At 37.8% G+C, this 20,661-nt stretch overlaps 1 protein-coding gene across 3 annotated transcripts in view; it reads right to left on the minus strand.

The window, feature by feature from the left end:
* TTC7B (tetratricopeptide repeat domain 7B) overlaps positions 1–20,661 on the minus strand; it is a gene marked incomplete at its 5' end in the record, with an annotated part of 141,145 nt that overhangs the window by 97,924 nt on the left and 22,560 nt on the right. For all 3 annotated transcript variants that reach the window (XM_084270413.1, XM_084270412.1, XM_084270414.1), the window contains 2 exons: positions 5,556–5,677; positions 7,674–7,804. In XM_084270413.1, the coding sequence (XP_084126539.1) occupies positions 5,556–5,677; positions 7,674–7,804 (253 nt within the window). The remainder of the gene's footprint in view (positions 1–5,555; positions 5,678–7,673; positions 7,805–20,661) is intronic.

The following is a 20,661-nucleotide window of genomic DNA, read 5'->3' on the forward strand; positions in this document are numbered from 1 at the left end:
TTACATTCACCAAACAAAATCTTTCTCTTGGTGAAAGTAACTACCACCCAGGTACAGCAACTAACTGTCCTTCAGAGAAACATTAATCTTAACAGAAAGGAACTCGAAAGACTCCTGAATCCTGTTCATAAAACACTTAAACCCAAACTTCATCAGAATTTGAATCTCCACCTCTGGCCACAGGCAAAACAACTGGCCAAGGCCCTGAGCAAGCTGGTCTACGCTGGCTGTGCAGGGATTTGGCTGAGATGCCCCTCAGCGTCCCTTTCAACCCGTGTCATACTATGAATCCACACCCTGTGAATAGCTAGCATGTGAAGCAGTGTTCTTCAGAACAATACCACAACCAGAAAAGGGAATAAAACTAAGAGCATTAAATACAGCATTAAAGCAAGTATTTGGGGGGGGGGAGCGAGGCAAGTGCACTAATTATTCACTCCCCAATTTAAGGCTCCAATACCACCTTGTTTGCTGCCCATCACAACACAACATAAAACTAACACCTTGAATCTGATGCTGGCAAACACAAGCAACAACCACAGTCAGCAAAGACTTGGGCTAAAAAATGCCCAATATCTTCTTGAAAAAAGCAAGCTATTGTAGCAAGCTATTGTAAGAATTCCAACTGCAAGTTATTAAAATTATCAAAATTCAGTATGAACTCAGACACCAATATTACTCTTTCAGTGTGCACTGTAGAACTAATTACTACAAAAATTGAGATTATTTTGAAGTGTGTTCATGTATATAAACATCATTGTCACCCATGTAAAAGTGACAGATCTATCTATAACTTCACAATGGAATCTTATTTTTAACTCTTGAAGTTAAGACACAATTCTGAGCAGTAAGCATACAAGGACTGAACGAGACAGGATTCTTTACAGATTATTTTATCTGACTGAGGACATAATAACTTCTCCTTGCACTCAAATATATTCTGGGCTTTTCAATGAAAACCAACAGAATAAGAACAGTAGCTTCAATAAGGAAGATGATACAACAGGTATTAACGTATCCTTTGAAAACTCATTTTTGTTAGGAATTCACAAAACAGGGAGTTTTGTCTCTATCTTCAATATATGCTGCCTTAGTTTCTTAACCACACAAACACAAAAGCAGTTATCTCCAGGACAAAGTTGTTTTAAAAACTGCAGTTTAAAAACAGAAGTCATTTCCAGTTTGCTTTCCAGTACAGCACTCATACCTTGCCTGTAGAGAATGCAATTCTTCATAGGATTTCAGTGGTTTGGGATTTCATCTTACTTTCTGTTCTTCAGTTGATGACCAACTTGTTTTGAGACTTGCAACAAGATCTCAAATAGATTCAGAGAGTGATGGGCTGGTAGCACTGTATTCTAAAACAGTGTCTTGATGTGCATTTATGTCAAGCATTGACATAAATCCTTTGCACATGGATTTCATCACTGTAAGATTTGCACCTGTGAGCACTGTATAAGTACATAGGTGCAACAGAAGCACTTGTGGATTGGCTTCCATCCACTCTCCCTCACTTATATGAGAGCTATGTTTCTAGGCTATTCCTATGTTGGCAGGAAGGGGATATAAAACAAACAACTTCTACATGGACAAGTCCTATATTTGAATAAGCAGTTGGGGTTTTTGTTGTTGTGCTTGTCAAACATTTTGTAAGCCAATAAAAATTACTTCTATGCAGAAAAACTGGTTGAGTTTTTTGTTTTGTTTCTGTGGGGGTTAATTTTCTACTGAAGAAAAGCCAGCCTCTGAGAAACAACTTCATGGAGAAGACTGGGAGGGTTTTGCTTCACTGCTGCTCTGCCAGTACAGGAGGACTAAAGACCCAGGAGTACTGATCTGGAACAGGTTCCTCAGGCATGTGAACCATGATGGAGATTAGACCAAACTGTGGTCTGGATCCTGGCCTCTGACAGAGAAATATCCTTCCACAGGGTACAGAATATAGGAGAAGCCACAAAAAAGAGCTCTCAAAGCTAGCCAAGTCTGGTTTTCACAATGGTCACCTGATTATTTAGACTCCAACCAGGAAGTTCCTTTGCTTTCAGAGCACATGCTTCCAGTGTATTTCTGAACACTACTACCTCAAAAAGAAAAAAAAAAAGCCATTTACAATTTGAGTGTCTTGTTTATCCTATAACATGAATACAAACAAAAATACTAGGATAGAAGGATTACTGGGTACATAAACTGCTGTCCTTCCTCTCTCAGGGGCATTTTACTTGAAAAATAGCTATGTCAAAGAATGAATGTCAAAGTTCCTGTGCTGTTAGTTATTCTTGGAACAACATCAGGAATTTGAACTGCTTCAATTTGAAATTACAAAGCAACTACTAGCCTAAATGGAAGTTGTGTAATCAGCCTGAAAGACATTTAAAGTTATATATTTCAAAATGGTTTAAAAAAACAACATAAACCCTGCTTTAAGTTTCAGAACAGCTTCTTCAACTTCCTTCTTAGTCATTTCTAAGCTGAAATGTGCCTCTGCTCCCAAGTGAAAAATGTGTATGTAGCTTGATTCTTTACTAAATTTCTGTACACTTTGGAAGGAAACATTAAGTTCACATCTGTGTCCTAATAGAGCACTAAAATATCATTCTTCAATTCAGACTATTAACACTTTATTTCATTAAATTTTTTTTTAGGTAATTGCTTTTCCATGTATTTTTAAAATGCCAGCACTCAGCAGTCAGGCTAAGTTAGGTTTCAAACACTTTTATACAAGATAATGCATACCTGAAAGATAAGTCACTTAATCCTCTACAAAAACTTGGCTTGTTGGCTTGTATAGTTATATCTCTGTATAGTTATTGAACAAAGGGGAAATTTAAAGTGGATCAATCAGCTTTCTGGGTAGGCGACAACACTCCCTCCATTACTGCTGTAAGTTTGCTCTGCCAGCTAGCATAGAAGTTGTTTTATTTTATAGTTTGTAACTGACACATACACAAAAATGATGTTTCTGCTGCTGGTTAAATCACTGCATTAAAAGCAGTGATTAGCCAACTGACTCCTAGATACACAACAAGAAAAACTCACTCCATAGTAAAAAGGCTCCAGACAAATTAAATTCTCCAGCAGGTTTTGAGATGTTTATTAGCACTTACTGGAGTGGAAATGAAGTCTAAAAAAACCCACCAAAAATCCATATCATATATCCATAAATATCTGCTCAGAGCTTTAAGCATGCTCTAACACAGAAATTACTACAGCCACTACACTGTAACAGGGTAATATTTGAACTGGCTGAAACCAGACTGTCATTTGGTAAAAGGAACTTTTATATCAGGTTCAACTCTTCTGCGTGTCAACCCCACTGCATGAGCATAGACAAGTCAGAGATTCCACTGCACTGCAACATGAATAGCAGATTTAGTCTGCCTGTAGACAGGCATGTTTTTCCTCTTGCCCTTCTCCCCAACACTCACAGCAGTTATTCCCTGCTGCCTCCTCAGGATGGAATCCCTTTTTAATATCTACAGCTTCAGTTGCAAAAAGAAAAGATTATCTGAAATGAAAATGTTTCCATTTCTAAACTGCCTATGTTAAAGATATGTACATTTGCCCTCCTTGAGAATGTTCCTATAGTCTTCACAATTTTAGATTATACTCAAATTTGGAGAACGTTCCAAAGCGTAATGGATGGATCTTGAATCTAATTTCTATAAACTTAAAATCAGGAGACATGACAAATTTTAAAAGCACATGAAGCACCCTTAAAATATATAGCTTGCTATAAATCTGTCACTATTAGTAAAGTATATAAAGTTCTGTTCAGTTCTGGAATTGGGGGAAGGAAAAAAAAGGGCCCCATAAAAGCAGCAACATAATTAGCAATCTGGAACAATGACAGTATCAGGATATCTTGAAAGAATTGGGATTGACTCTCAATTAAAAAAGGAAACCAAAGAATCTAACAGCAGGAATATGTACAATAATGACTGGCACAGAGCTACTTTTCCTAACACTTTGCTTCCTCTCACGTCACAAAAACAAAATAGCACTGGCCAATGAAAGAAATTTAAAAGTACAATACAGAACATGTAATCAGCTTGTAAACAGCTAGTGACTATTGGACTCAAGACTGCAGAAAGGATTAGATGCTTATGTAGGAGTTACAAGAACACCAACAGTTTCACTGTGAAGGATCAAAGAATACATGGAAAGTACACAGCAACCTTTCCAAGTTCACACCAGTCAAGCTGATACGGCCTAGGAAAAACTCTCCTATGGAATGGATGTTCCTTAGTAACCCACTGTACAACTTTTTTGTGGGCTTGTTTTTTGTTTTCTTAAATAAACTTAATCCGTTACATCTATTGCTGAAAACTTTTAGGCACAACATCTGAGAATAAATGGATCATTTCCACTCCTGGCCTTCAATCAAAATTCTTCAAGATGTGGAATTTTTAGCTTATTACGATTGCCACTGGGACTCTTTCAATACATGTATTTTATTTAACTTTTGTGCAGGCATGAAAATAGGTATTTTATTTTTAGCTCTGGTAAAAAAAAAACCAACCCAAAAACTTTCAGAACATTCCATTCCTCCTGCAATTAAATGATGAAAAAAGAAATAAAATATAACTCTCAGATCATGTGTTATTGCAGCACTACTTCATTACTTTAAGAACGAGATTTCAAAAGCTCAGTGATCATTTCCATGCTGAAATCCCTGAATGGTTTGAAAAGTTGGATAGCCTTTTGTCACCCTACCACCAGTGTATTAAAATCTCAACTCTTTACAGACACTGCACGAGTACCTGTCATCTCCTGTTTATGTATTTGAAAGAAAAAGAAGCATTTTTGGTACAAGACAACAGTCCTATCAGAAGTCCCAATACTCCAATCACTCAACATTTTCATAGTGAAATAAGTAGCCCTGCAAACAAATTTTTAAACTATGGGATTTCAACAACAAATGTCAGAAATGTACTTATAAACCGTTTATGCCAAGTTTTGAAGCTTTTAAAAACGGGGAGTTGTATTGCTTTTTAATTTTCTGTAATACTGGAATTTATTTTGAGGCTTTAAGGGCAGCCTTATTTAAAATAAATTAGAGAAGATCTCCCATGCAGAATCTAAAAGGATCTACAGAGCAGGTACAATGGAGAATGTGTACTTGTATACATACTGTTGATCTTCATGCACATTTATCCTGCAGCATAATGTTAAAATAAGTGATAACTGAAGAGATTTGGAAAAAAATTACAAAATCAAAATTATAAAAATCAAGAGTTTCAATATGCTGTCAATCACTTTCTAACAGTGTCTAGTAATAAAGTAAAAGAATTTTTAATAAAGTTTACGGTATTTTAAGTTCTCACAGTTAGTAAATAAAAATATAAAATGCCTTCTGTTTATAATACTTTGATAAAATGTTTTTGATATATGCAAACAAATAAAATATGGGCAGCCTTACTATTTCAAGCAAACTGTTACTACTTTGTTAATAAAAGGCTTCATGATTACACAATTGATAATAATTATGATACCAAGTTAGATGACAAACACAAAACCTAGACAAAAAAGCAAACACATAAAAGGAGAAATCTTACCCGTTCTTGAAATACAAAACGTGTGCTCTTTGAAGTCCTGTTTCCAAGAAAAATCCAAGTTCTTGTTCATGTGCAGTGGGCCCTGGCTTAGGGCTTCTATTCTGTATATTGGCATTAATTACCTAAGAGAACCAAAGAAAAAGGAAAAAAAAAACCCTAAAAACAAGTTCTTTGCACTTAACACACAGAAGATGACAATTAATGTCGGAGAAGCCTTCATTAGTGCGTGGTGGCTAGTAGAGTACTCCCATCCTTTCTTCCATTCCCACCTAAATATAACTCTTTTTGCTCATGTCTATATCCTTAAAGGTAATTTCTTCAACAAGCAGAAATGCCACTAAAAAATTTTATAACAACTTTTCAGAAGTTTTCAAGAAGAATGATATACAAAAGAACAGTGTCAGAAAAAGCGTATTTGCAGTATTGTTCAGTACAGGTGGTAACGGTGTTCAAAATGTCAGACACTGGTAGGTTAGGAAAGAATGCTGTAAGAAAGCAGCAAGATTAAAAGTCATCTCCACAGTGATGTAAAAAGAAAAAGTTAGAAATAACTAAATTTGCATTACATCAACATTAAAAATGCACTCTCAAAATGGGGAATGATGAGTTTCATTTCCCTTCATGTTCACCACACACATAGTCTACAAGCCACTAAAAGACAGTAACAAAACAAACAAAAAAACAAAGCAAAAAAACCTCAGAAGATAAAAACGTTTATCCATTTAAAAACCAGTGAGAATTACTTTTGTTTCCTCTATCACAAGTTTCCCCTTCCTTTTGCTTGAGTGACCTTAACTACATTTAATAACCCTTTCAAGGACAACTGTTGATTGTCAGGCCTGGGGCTTGTGAGCAATAATTTTCTTTTCTTTAAAAAGAAGTATAACACTTGCAAGTGCTACTAAGTGTTAAGAAACAGAAGACAATGTCAATGGTGTAAATGCAAACAAGAAGAGGAAATAAAAGAGCCTATGTATCCTTTAAATTCAGATAAAGCCTGAAGCTTTTAAACCATGAAGTCTTGAATTTTTTACAAATTAAGAGCCAAACTTTAAAATTTCCATAATTCATGATCTACAGCTTATAAAACAGGGGAAAAAGGAAAAAAGTCACTTGTCTGATATTCCACGGAACTGTTTGTAGGTTCTAATTTCCTAACATTAAAAGGCTCAGACCTATCAGCTTTCACCAATAAAACCCAGGTCTCCTACATATATAGTACCTCAGTTTTTCTGCTCTTTCTACTCGTATGTAGTATGAAAAGTACAGCAATTCTGGAGTCCAAATTCAGATGTAGACAACTAACTGTCTCCTCACGAAAAAATATCCAAGTACTTTTAACAGTAACTGTAGTTTCATGTATAGTAATATGTTAATGAGATAAAACGACAAATGGACTATCAGGTCTGGGAACATTGTCATGATATAATTTGATTTATCTCAAGTTCATCTATATTTTAAAATTGTATGTTTATCTGGCTGTCTGATGATTTTTTTCACTGTCCCAGGACTGGGCCTATTAGTTGAAGCAAAAAGCCTTTCAGTTACTACTCTGGAAACCCCACCGACAGGTCAAGTGTCTTGCTTACAGGTGCAATGTTATTTCAGAATTCTATCTTCAGGTATTTTTATAAAGAGGACTTAATAGCAGCTATTGGCTCCAAGTAAATGTCAACAAGATCAATTTTCTACTTTCAAAGTTTCATTTTGAAATGAATTCTTTTAAGGAATTATCTGCAAAGCTAGTAACTGTATCTGTACAAAGTACATATTCCTACACGTGTGTTTGAGAGACAACATAATCATAAATTAACTACCATATGGTAGCAGAGGCCACAGATCAGCATCTTGAATACACATGTAGTTCAGAGGAGCTCTGTCCCATTTAGACTACTAACACTGTTTTCTAAGAGGTCAGAATGAGAGAACAGTCAGAATGACAGCTACCAGACACCCATTAAGGCAGGCTAATTTATTGGCCAGCTGTAAGTGTGCATTGAGGTCCTAAGAACACAAATACCAGGCATCTTTCAGTTGAGTTCCCAAAATGTTCGTAACACTATGTCAGTGAAAGACGAGCCATGCAATTCTTCAATTAAGGAAATCATCCCAGTTTACCCTTTCTATCTCCTGAAGGTACAGAAGAGCAATATCCCCAGCCTTCTCATAGCACGTAACAATTTCTTGCTCACGGTCCACGTGGAGGTTGCTAGCTGAAGAAGAAATTGGCAACTTCTCAAGACAGAGACCTGAGGAAAAAAAAGGGAAAAAAAAATTAAATGAAGCATTAAAAACTAATGTCACATAATACTATAAAAATAAAACCCACCCCAAAACAGTCCAGGCAAAGCCCCTTCAATCAGGAGAAGAAACAAAGAAAAAAAAACTTAGGAAGGCATGTTCCTCTGATACAGACACTAATAAATATATACAGACAGCAATAAATACATAAAACCAGTGATGACTTCTGAATAATTACAAAACCAGAAGCAGGAATTTTTTTAAAGCAATTTTGAGTTAAAAGACATTATGAGAGTCTCCCGCTGAAGTGCCTAGTGTCCTTCTATACCAGTTTTAAACTACTGAATACATCTTCACTTTTGCAGAGTGATCACAAAAACCAAGGCAAGGTGAAGAATGGCAGTCAAGGTAACAACTTAATAGTGTGCAAGGAAGAAGCACCTATAAAAACAAACATATTAGCAAAAAATAAAGGGTAAAGAAGTGTATTTTTTTTCAATTTGAATTTACTAAGAGGCATATTGGTCTTAGGAAGGCAGAGAAGTCTTGCCCTCTCAAGACTTTATATTAGACTTATAGCAAATACATTATCTGGTGCTTTGAAGGAAAGAAGTTTGGGTTTGCTTGTCTAAAATAAAACCCCAACAACTCTTACTAATCAATGCTATCTCCTACACAAGCCACTTCAGTTGCAGGTATTTTCAAGATAATTAGACAAAACAGCTGGAAAGGACCTGAGAACACTAATCCATCCATCTGACCCTGGAATCAACCAACCCCAGTCACCTGTCTAACCTGTTCTTAAAAACCTCTGATGATAGGGATCCCTTGGCCTTTCTGTGCAGATTAATCACAGAGCTGAACTATTCTCACACACAGCGATTTGTCGTAATGTCTGGATGTGCCTCCTTAGGTAAACTTCTCCTTCTTCACAGAGGTGCTATTCCTTTCTTTGCAAAACGTTTATTCAATATTTATCTAGAGAGACAGACTGACAGACAGACAGACATGCTTTCAACAAAGAATGCCAATTCTCACACATTTGCATTGTCATGTCTCCCTGACAGCTAACCATAACCAGGAGACACCTCTGGCCACTCTCCAGCTGGTTAACTCGATCTTGACTCACTGTGCCAGAACTGGACCCACAGTTCCACTTAAGCCTCAACAGCACTGAACAGGACAAACTAAAGGCTTCCTGGCTTTGATATAGGATACTTTTTAAATTATGATAACGATAATAATAATAACAACAACATCAATAATAATAAAAACAATAACAACAATAATAATAACCAGCCTGATTTTATTACTGGCTCTTCCATATTAGTAAACCATTTTCTTCCATTTATGATCTGCAACAGATCACCCAATCATATCCTGTAAGACAACTGCCTCATCAGTTACCCCATCTCATTTATTTGAATAAATATTTGTATTTGAATTGTAGCAATTTCCATGTTCTTAAGAGATTTATTTCATGTTCATTCTTCCAGCTTGACAGCAATAAATGCTGATCCTAAAGTACCTTCAACTGCTCCCACATAAACATAATTCACAATTTAAATGACTGTATTCTCAATTAATCATCCAAGGATTCAGCAATTCATTGCTGGAGAAACTAAAACCAAAACCACCAACAAAATCCATTGTTAAATATTGGTAAGATAATCACAGGTAGTACAAAACCCCAGGGTGGAGAACAGTTTATCAGAAGATTTCTGTCCATTAATACTGTAAAGATGGGGACAGTTTGTTTCATTGGAATTACTACAGTTTTCCTACAAAACCAACTTGGGAAGACAGAGACAGGGAATCTGGAGTTTATTTATTGGTAAACTCCAACTATGCAATATTTGTGTCTTCCAGATTCTTTTAACACACATATTAAGTTTCAGCATCTCCTTGCAGAAGCATAACTCACCTGTATAGAAAACTATCAAGCCATTTTTGTAGCTTGAGAGGATGCCTTAAGTCTGCATCAGTGTTTGTTGACCACCTCTATCCTTCAATTCACCTTTTTACCAGTACAAACAACATACTTCCTACAGCTCTATTTGCTAGGTACACATCCATTTAAGATAAAATCCCACCTCCTCCACTAACTGCTCTGGAAAAACCAAAATAAAACTCAATATACTTTTCAAAAGCCTGAACATCCCTCAAGTGCAGCAAACACGTGTGGTCTGTCTCTTAAAAACCTGGCAAACCCAAATACAAAAGACACTGGAATCTTCCTTAAAAATTAACCATATTTCAAAGTAGTCTAGGGTAGCCTACACCAAACAGCTTGCTTTCAATTTTTCAGTCAAACAGCAAATACCCGAGAGGGTTTTGTTTGGGTTTTTTTTTTTCTAATTAAAAGCCATAGACCCAAAACTAGCAAGGTTAAACCACAGGAAAAGGTCAGTTACCCTACTACTGCAGTAGCCTTGAATGGACTCTAGTAAGGCGGTGTAAGGTTGATGCTGCATAAAATGTTTATGTCAGGCTTAGAGGTGACCACAGAATACAATAAATGAGCTGCAATAAAAATGTCAAATGACCAGAAGTATCAGACAATTGGTAGGTGGATCAGACCTCCCAGGGCATGAACAGCCAGTGCCCCACAGTAATCCTCCACTACACGAAACATATTACTCACCTGGCTATTTGTAGATTTGACTTGGATTTGTTACTTCTATGTTTATGCTTTATGGCCACAACTATAATCTTTTTAATATGAAAAAAACCACTGTAAGCACATTGTCTCATTTTAGCTGAGAATTTTCTTTAAGATCTGAAAACACCTCAGTGCTCTGCCAAAGACTTTCAGTAATGCAGAAGGGAAGTACAAAATTCTAAGTGTCTTTGATGAAATACGAGTCCATACTAGTTAAGCTTACATGTTTTGTAAAGTAAGTCTAAAATTGTTTGTCAAAAGAGTAGAACAGCAACAAATAGTATTTGGACAAGAAAAGAGGGCCTGATAATTTGCAAAGGTTTTCTGTAAATTGTCAAAAACTTTATAAATTATCTGTATTTTGCAAAATATTCAGAAAGCAAGTAGTAGATAGTTTTGTCACTTATTCCAGGCAGCATTCTTGTGTCTACAGTCTCAAATCAGTTGCCAAGATTATGCCAAGTAAACTATGTCATTTATCACAAATACAAGAGCAGACCAGCCCTATCACCACATACACACACTGACCATTACCCCAAAAGAGGGCTCCTCAGCAGGAGTAAGTATCAAACTAACAATTTTAAGAAACCCGTGTGCAATAGATTTGCTTATTCTTAGAAAACCATGTGGGTTTTTGTTAAGGGCAAGGGCAGGGACGACTTTTCACTTACAAACTACTTCTTTAAAAAAACCCCAAAAAACAAACCCACCAACAAAACCCAAAACAAACCCCAGTCTTATAATTTCTGTAGGAAAACTGATTAACTAATACTCCCGGATGATTATACAAAGTAAAACAATTACTCTAAGGTCAAAATGGAATCCCAGGCACTGTTCAGATCTTTACCAAGTACTCCTACTCCCACAGCTAGTACTTAGAGCATTAAAAAAAAACAACTCCAAAATCACAAGGCTATGTAAAGCCTATCACATTAGCTGCCCTGTATATCTGATGCGTTTCCAAGATGCCAGCCAGTACCTAGTCTATGGAAGAGCTATTAAATGTCAGAAAACACAAATAATAACGGGTATCACAGAATCACAAGGTTGGAAAAGCCTCAAGTCCAAAGATGATCTCAAAGATCATCAAGTCCAACCATTCCCATCCTATGCTAAACCATATCCCTAAGTATCTCATTAACCCTTTTTTTAAACACATCCAGGGAAGGTGACTCAACCCCCTCCCTGGGCAGCCTGTTCCAGGCCCTGACAACTCTTGCAGTAAAAAATTCTTTCCTAACATCTAATCTCACCCTGCCCTGGGGCAGCTTGAGCCCATTTCCCCTTGTCTATCTCCTGTCACCTGGCTGAAGAGACCATCGCCCACCTCTCTGCACCCTCCCTTCAGGTAGTTGTAGGTGGTGATAAGGTCTCCCCTCAGCCTCCTCTTCTCCAGGCTGAACACCCCCAGCTCCCTCAGCTGCTCCTCAGAGGATGTGCCCTCCAGCCCCTTCCCCAGCCTGGTTGCCCTTCTCTGGACTCGCTCCAGGACCTCCATGTCCTTCTTATGGTGAGGAGCCCAGAACTGGACCCAGCACTCAAGGTGCAGACTCACCAATGCCAAGTACTGTTTTCAGTTGACATGTAAAAGGAAAGAGGACTAACAGTGAAAGACTATTTTGTACTATCATATGCAAAGCAGCACTGGTAAGTGCTCTGATGCTGCAAACATGCATAGAACCAACAAAACACCCACAAAACTTTTCCCCTTCTTTTAAAGAAACTTTTTATTTAGCTTAGATACTTAAAACAATTATATAGACTATGGCAAACATTTACTAGCAATCTTAAAAGAGGAACTGGAACAATCTAGAGTTACAGCTATCAATGACCTCCCACAGTTTATTTCTGACCTTTCAACAAACACAGCTCATCTCACTTCAGGGAAGGATTTAACTTCTTCAAGTCCTCAAAGACTAATTTGTTTGCAGCAGATTTTTTTTTAGAAATCAAAGCACAATTTCCCCCCCCCTTCAAATTCCCTACTGATATTTGTAAAGTAATTGTTATAAAGGAAAGGAGAAAAAGTAAGAAAAGAGCAGGGATGTATATTTATCATAAATTACCTCTTTATTTCCAGTTAATGCAGGTAAACTGTCTTTGTAAGAACTGCCTTTCTATTTAGACAATCTAAGGAAACACAAACGATTTATTTCTCTGATTTTTCAAGTGCCTTGCTAATTCCCCACATGCAAAGACACAGAGGAAGAAGTCTCCAACTGTCAGGATGCTAGTTTCCAAAAAATGTATTGGAAAGTTCAGTAACCCTTCTTTCTGCATACCCAATCTTAAGGGAAGCTGCTCTGGCTAGCCAGTCATTTAAACACAGACTACTTACAGAGAAGTAAATCCATTCTGGATGAAACCCAGAGCAACATAAGCACAGCTTTTCAGAGTTGAAGACAGCATTTCATCACATATGCTCATACTATAATGTTATTTCATTACTAATACCATAGTTATACTACTGCTTCTAAGTGTCTTGAAGTTTCTCAAAGTTAAAAAGAAAAACCCACCCAAACAAAGAGGGACAGTTATCTCCCTTCTGAAGTGAACACCAAGCAGTCAGTAAAACTATAATAGTATTTGGAGATTTCTTATATCATCATCTGAGGTAACTGCTGTGAAATGATTGGTTGCACTTCTCCTACAAATGTAATGACATTCCAATCCTTGCATTTTCTCAAAAGAACAAAATAAACTTTTAAATTATTTTTAAACAGAAGGTGTTTTCACAGATGCGCTTGTTTCTTACAGACCATGTGCCAGATAGTTCCTGCTTTACAGTACAGCCCTTTGACAGACAAGCAACTTCTGGAGAGGCTGAAAAAGTTCAGACTACGGATAAAAGGCAGGAAAAGGACTGATAATGGCTCTGATGAGCCATCTCCAAAACTGAAGAGCTGCGCACCAAGACATGGAGCGGCCATCAAGGGAGCTGCTTCCTCAGGAGTAAGGAGTTCAACTACAGAATTTATATTGAATTGTTTTGCTCTATATTGTCAGGATTGCACCTACAAGCACTCTGAGGAAGACAGACCAGGCTTTACTGTGATACTGGTACTCCCTATGACATAAGGAAAAAGGCCAGAATCAGTAATTTTAATTTTGACCCAACATTTTCTCTCGCTCCTCACCCCAGCAAAGGCAGGACACTGGAGATATTCTAAAGATTCCAAAGGCACCCAGGAAAAGACACCACCAAGACATGCAATTCCTACACAAACGCATTTTATTAAGCAGCAAATTATTTTAATTCAGTGCTTGTATTTCAACTACCAGAGATAAAAGTAGCACTGTGGAAAGCAGGGCAAACCCCTGGGTTCCCCCATAGTCCAGTCCCTTCTCCAGCAAGGCAGAAGTCATAAAAATAGACGGGGGGAAGGCAAGCTTTAACAGACAAAGCCTGAAGTACCTATGGCATGGCTTCCTAGCTGAGGTCTGCAGACTGCCTGCTGACAGGCTGCAACATTTGCACAGCCATGTAGGGGGAGGGAACTTAAAAGATGTTGAGTTCTTGACCCATTGCCTAATGAGGCTAGAGATCCCTGGCATAATTACTAAAACAGCTTTCATTTAGCATTCTTCCATGAAGAGCTGTGCTTGGTGTCTGCTGACAGGGGCCAGCAGTGCACAAGATCTCATTACAATCGTATATGATTAAAGTTAAGTGCAGCATCTTTTGCAAAGCGCAAAGCAGCAATTCACATGCACCTGACACTTCCACTGAACAGAATGAGTATTTCCATGTTTCTGTAAATAGAACTAATTAATAGCCAATCATTTAACTTGGTAAATACAACATTAAATTTGAATATGGGTCAGCAGCAGTAAAGACAGTCTCACCTTACTCAACATACATCATCTAAATATAAACACAGTTATTTGAACAGGCAATGTGAGACTGAAAATGGCCTGCAGCAATAAGGCTACAATCCTGTAATGTCACAGTCTAACTTACATACCACATCCCTCACATACTTAACAAGAATTTATTACTGTAATACAACACACCCATCCTGACAGATACCTGCAGCAGTCTACTCATCTATTACATGATAGTAAATATAAACACAATTTATTTACTAAAGCCAAGTTTACAAGGTTGCAGACTTTAAGAAATGTCAGACCTGTAAATTGTTTTGCTCATCTACAGGCATTTGTAGGAAGATTTAATAATTTTTAATGCCAAGTATTACAAATTCATTTTTCAGTCACATCTCCTGACATATGCACAGAATCACATTACCCAAGATTTCAATAAGCTTACCTCCTAGTTAAATATATACTTGTTATTTCAGAGTTACTGACAAGTTGCACCTCCCCAAATTAACACCTCGATATCCCACTGTGTATTCATCTCCTCTCTGCTTCCATAAGCAAACAAAAATTGCTTAGAAACACAGGAGATACTTGCCACGCACAGTATCTGAATAATGCCTATGTGTGCTTTCCAGTGTATTACCTCATTCACAGACTGCTGAAAACTTGCAGAAACTTAATTGTCCTGTTCCCAGAGGCCATATCCCTGGGAGACTATTAGCTCCAGACATTATTAAAGTGGATTCTAAATATATGCTTCTATATGGTAACAGCATATGCAGATTTTTTTTTTCTGGTTGGTTTTGTAAGAGAAGGTAGTAGGAAAAGTTGGAGCTAACTACACAAGTCTAAGTTGAAAAAGTCATACATACAGAGTCTTCACTTCTTTGTGGTTTCATATAACTCTTATTTCAATTCTTCATAAGATCTTCCTCCATCTCAGAATTGAGCATTGACAATTAAACTGACCTAGTAAACAAAGTAAACAAATGGATACTAAAGAGATAAAAAAAAAAAAATCAACCTCTTATTAACAAGGGAACCTGCTCTACTTAGCAAAAGATAGTAATTCCTAAGCTGTAATACAGCCAGAAATGTGCAAAACCCTTCTACATTTTACTTTGAACCAAGACTTGCCACCACAGCCTGAAGATCATCCTTCACTCATCCTCCCCCCATCCAGCCTCACTTCTTAGCTTTGTTCTTGCTGGATAAGACAGCTCTAGTGACAGATACCTTTGGCTGAGCTACATCAGTGGCAGAAGGAAAAAAATTTGCTTTTTTCTTTATTGCTTCTTAAGCCTTTGTATTAAGGGTACATTCTGCTCCTGTGACCTGTTACCTTGAATACTATTAAAAAAAGAAAAGGCAAGAGATCTGGGGAGATGGCTCCAGCAACATTCATACCCCTGTCACAATGGAGCCATGCAAACCCTGCATCACAGCCTCTTGAAATAAGCTGCCTCCTCCAGCTATAGACATCTCACTACAGAAAACTCTATCAGATACTTTTCCTCTGTGTTTGTGTCAAATGTAACTACAAGTAGTTGGCAGGGGGAAAACAAACAACAGATCCAAAGGAGTCTTCTCAGAATTTTGCAAATACCAAGTGGCCCATTAGGTTGAAAAGTTCCATCATTTCATTTCTGTGTTTACTATGGCATTTAAAAATTACCCCATTCATTTTCTTCAAGTAAGCCTTTGGAATCTAAGAAAACATTGTATTTAATATCAAAACGATTATTGTATTAACACTCCAGCCATCCCATATAACACCTTCTACATACACATAAAGAGTCATTACTCAGATCAGCTCTTTCCTTAAGTAAACGCTGGATCTAATCCAGAACTGGATTCCATGGGCACACACGCACAGAAAATACCAGTGTTAAGGTCAAAAAAAGTACTCCTGCCCACAAAGTTAGCCACATCAAAAATGACTGTCCTCCACTAGACTGCTATTTTTAACTTGTCTGTTTGAGGAAATACTGAAGAAAGGCAGGAAAATATGTGAAGGATGCTGCATTCTGTGCACTCAGTGGTCATTACCTCCCTGCAACTTTTGCATGAGGGCTATCTAAACAGTGCTGAGTCCTGACCTGTGCTAACCTAGTTTCTGAGTCTTTGCATCATGCATATTCATTTGGCTAGTTTTAATGAACACAGCAGCAGATAATTTTTCATCAGACTGCTCTTGCATCCTCTTCCAGTCATGACAGGCATAAGACATCACTGCTAGAAGCCAGAAAACAGGGGAAACACAAGAAAACTAAACAACGGGTCCCATTCCTTGCATTTTTTCCAAAAGCTTTTTTAATTTTTCATCTCCCTGTTATAAAAATCTGCCCATGAGCTTTTTGGTCTGATGAAATACAGCAGATCTTTTGCCACCACACTAATGATTTTGAATATTTTTCCTAAGAGGAACGACAGACACCTTCTGGCACTGTTTGGGCACTGAGTTCCTGTGATTCCCCACACACCACAGGCTAGCAAAGAGCCACATGTAAAAGAAACAGAAAAGACTTCAAAGGTAACTTGATTTTTCTCAGCATTCTGTTGGAATTTTACAATGCTTAGATTTTGACAAATCTATTGAGAAGCTTTCTTTGGACGATCCGAAGCAGGATTTCACTAATTAGACATTTCCAGTAAAAGAATAGCAATCATTTAATCTTCCTTGCTAGATTTGAGAGCCTTTGAATCCTTTGCTTGACTTATTATCATTCCATATTATGCCTGTCACTTATACTCTTCTAAATATGCTGTCCTCAGCTAAAGCTATAAGCAGCACAGAAACTTAAAAGCATTCTTTTCAAAATATACTTGCATTGAATTAATTTACGTGATAAAAAAATTGAGCATCCTCTTCGTGAGTGCACTACAGACAGTAGCTGGCTTTAGTTCTTTGGTTTAATGACAGAGTTACTCCAAGTTGAAGACTGCACAGGTGCAAAGACATAAAATTTCACATTCTGGACTGCTGCAATGAAGACTTTTGTAAGTAAGACTACTGTAATTTAGTGAACATTTTACAGTGAGGTTTACAAACAACCTTGATGGATAATGCATTCAGACACACTCACTCTGGAGAGTCTTAAGAGGCAGTAAGTGTTTTCCTCTTAATTTCTGTCACATCTAACTAACAACATGAATACATGCATATGTGTATATATACATGTGTACATATGCATGTATGTAGATACACAGCATACCAGGTTGGAAAGGACCTCAAGGATCATCTAGTCCCACCTTTTTTGGCAAAAGCTCTGCCTAGACAAGATGGTGCAGCACCCCATCCAGCCAAATCTTAAATGTGTCTGATGTTGGGGAATCCACCACTTCCCTGAGGAGAATATTCCAACAGCTGATTGTTCTCATTCTGTAAAATGTCCCTCGTGTCCAATTAAAATCTCCCCAGGAGTAACTGGTGCCTATTCCCTCTCATCTTTTCCACGTGACTTCTCATACCTCTTCTTGGTAGTCAGCCTTTAAATACTGCAGCATGGTGATAAGCTGTGGCCCTCCTCTGGACCCTCCCCAGTCTGTCCACACCTTTTTGTATAGCAGGGACCACAGCTGATCACAGTGTTCTGGGTTTGGCCAGACAGGCACTGAGTTGAGTGGGAAACTCTCTTCTTTATCTCTGCTGGTGATGCCCTTGTTGATGCAACCCAGCATCCTGTTGAATTTCATTGCCTCAGCAGTACACTGTTCGTTCATACTGAGTGTGTTGTCTACCAGGACGCCCAGGTCCTTTTCCACTAGAGCTGCTCCCCAGTTGTGCAGATCCCAGCCTGTCCTGCACTCCTGCATTATGTCTTCCCAGGCACAAGACAAATTCACACACAGACCCCCTCTTCACAGTTAAGTATTTAGGGATCCCACTTTCCCTGTTATGGTCCAATTCCATTTCTTCTCCCCACAATTGTCACTACTGCTGTTTCTCTTCCCCTTCTTTCTACCCATCAGCAGATAATGCTCCAGCAAATTTTAGCTTGAACCTGACCTTAGACCCATTTTTGCACCTCACTGCATCCATATACACATGCTGAATGAACTTCCTTTGCTGTGAAGAACAACAGGCATACTTTTTATGTTCCAGAAGCAAGAGCAAGATAGGACACCTGGAAACCAAGTAGTTCTAAGGGCTGGCTGGGAACTGTTAACTGTCTAGAGTTACAGCATAAGACACTCCTTTAAGTCCCAGTAACAACTGCAGAAGAAACACTCAAGCAACCTCTACCCATCATTTCTGAGGTTACAGAATGAAACCTCAGAATGAGAAGGTAAGCACTCTGAGGTGGTCCTACTTTAAACAAGGAAAAAATTAAGGCAACTAATGGTAGCTTTTAATTATCTGCCTTATACCTTTGTCAGAGCAAGTACATGGGGATCAGACCATGATGCACTAGGGAAAATGACTGCAAATCCACTGGAACAGGATCTTCCCTAAACTGAACTAAAAAGGGGGAACTCAACCAGGTATCTCTAACTGCCTCTGTGCAAGTTGTGTCACTGAGCAGTACAGCCAGGCTGATGCTTGCAAAGTAGTGGCACAGGTGGTCCCTCACTGCTTCATAACACGGTGCTAAGCTCATGACTGCCGAAGAAATAAAATCTAAATACTGAGAAGAGTTTTATCTTTATATAATCAGGTTATCCTTGAATTTGCAAGCAGAAATACAAATCCCAGTGAAGCACAGAATCCCTGTAAGAATAACTTGTATTTAGAGGAGTAACATCTACAAGTCTCAGTCACCTCTGAAGACTCAGAGTTCAGACTGAAAAGCTCTACAGTCCACTCTTATGAAAAGAAAGAAGAAATTCCCAGGAGAGAGGGGAAGAGTAGGAAAGTACACTATGGGGTAGAAACATAAGCTATTTAGCTGCCAATTACTCTAAACTTATCTAGACTTCTTTTCAAACTAGACACATAGTAGAAAAAGAAAAAAAATATTATTCTGAACATGAACAGAACAAAACAAATCACACACAAAAAACCCCCAATAGTTTGCTCAGGTAGGCAGAAGATAAGCAGGTTTTCTCCTTTATAGGTTGAGAGGTTTTTGGGGGTTTGTTTTAAATAAACCAAATTTACATATTTTAATGTATATACAATTTTTTTTACTACATGTACTAAATTTAGAAATTTACATATTTTAGTATTGTCTAAGAAACAATTTTTAGATTAAGGAAATAATCCTTTCTGCAAAATCAATGCCTTTATGCTTCACCTCTTACATATCCTTATGAGGTCAAATATAACACAGCCAGGAGAGTTAAGTTCTGGGAAAAGATTAAATTACATTACTGGGATGCCTTGGAGATATAAGCAAATTTAGGTACTCAAAGTTGATGCAATCTTGGACTTTATTTTCATGGAAAGAACGTGACAAATTCAACAGACATCCTCACAGATTAAAAAAGAAACAACCAAAGAAACCAATCCACAAAACCCCCCAAACCACAACCAAGAACCACAAAGCTGAGTGGAAGTCTGCTCCTACCAGACATTGCCAATCCCCCCCACCCCAACACACACTGTAGGAAAGAACTGGGCAGATTTATGTCATATGTAAGATCTCTTCAGGTCCTCCCTTCCCACTTTCATCTAAAAATTGCCCAGATTTAGGAAGCATCCTTTTGTCTCTGCTACCAGTTAGCTTGCCTATTTCCTTGACATCTCTACAAAGAATGATTTGTGCTTATCTAGCATCTTCTAGAGGATTGTGCTGGAGAAACACAGTCATTCTCTTCCAAGACCAACATTAGGAACAATCTTTGACCAGCTGTCAGTGAATGCTATTGAAGTCTCTCACAAATTGTGACTGCTGACTTTGACTGTCCTCCTGCCATAACAAAAAGCACACACACCCCCCAAGCCCAAGCTGAAACACAGCAGACTGAGGCAAGCACTGAGACACAGTAAATTCCAACAAAACCATGGCACACAAATTTCCACTTTCCTCAACACACTGACCCAGCTTGTAGCCTATTAATGTATTTTCTAAACTGAAGTGGCACTGCCACCTTAAGACACAAGGACAGCATTACAATTTCCACTAGACTAGACAAAAAAAAAAAGAAGTAACTTGATTTTCTGAATTTTTTTTAAAAAAGAAATTCTGATAAGAAAAATCAAAAATAAAACTGCACAAGAAGCACACTGCTTAAATTTTATCATGTCATTACTATTTTTCTCACTTAAGTAGCAAGTTATTTAAGCAATTTAATTCAGTTCGAGCACTACAGTGTATCAAGATAATCCAATTTGGTTCACAGCAACTGCTAAACTGCACTACTATCATAAACCTTAATTCTGAGCAGCAGCAGTAATACATTTAGTAACTAGCTGCAGTTATTGTGACATTTTCATAT

This window comes from Gallinula chloropus (assembly GCF_964237585.1).
Source record: "Gallinula chloropus genome assembly, chromosome: 14".
NCBI lineage: Eukaryota > Metazoa > Chordata > Aves > Gruiformes > Rallidae > Gallinula > Gallinula chloropus.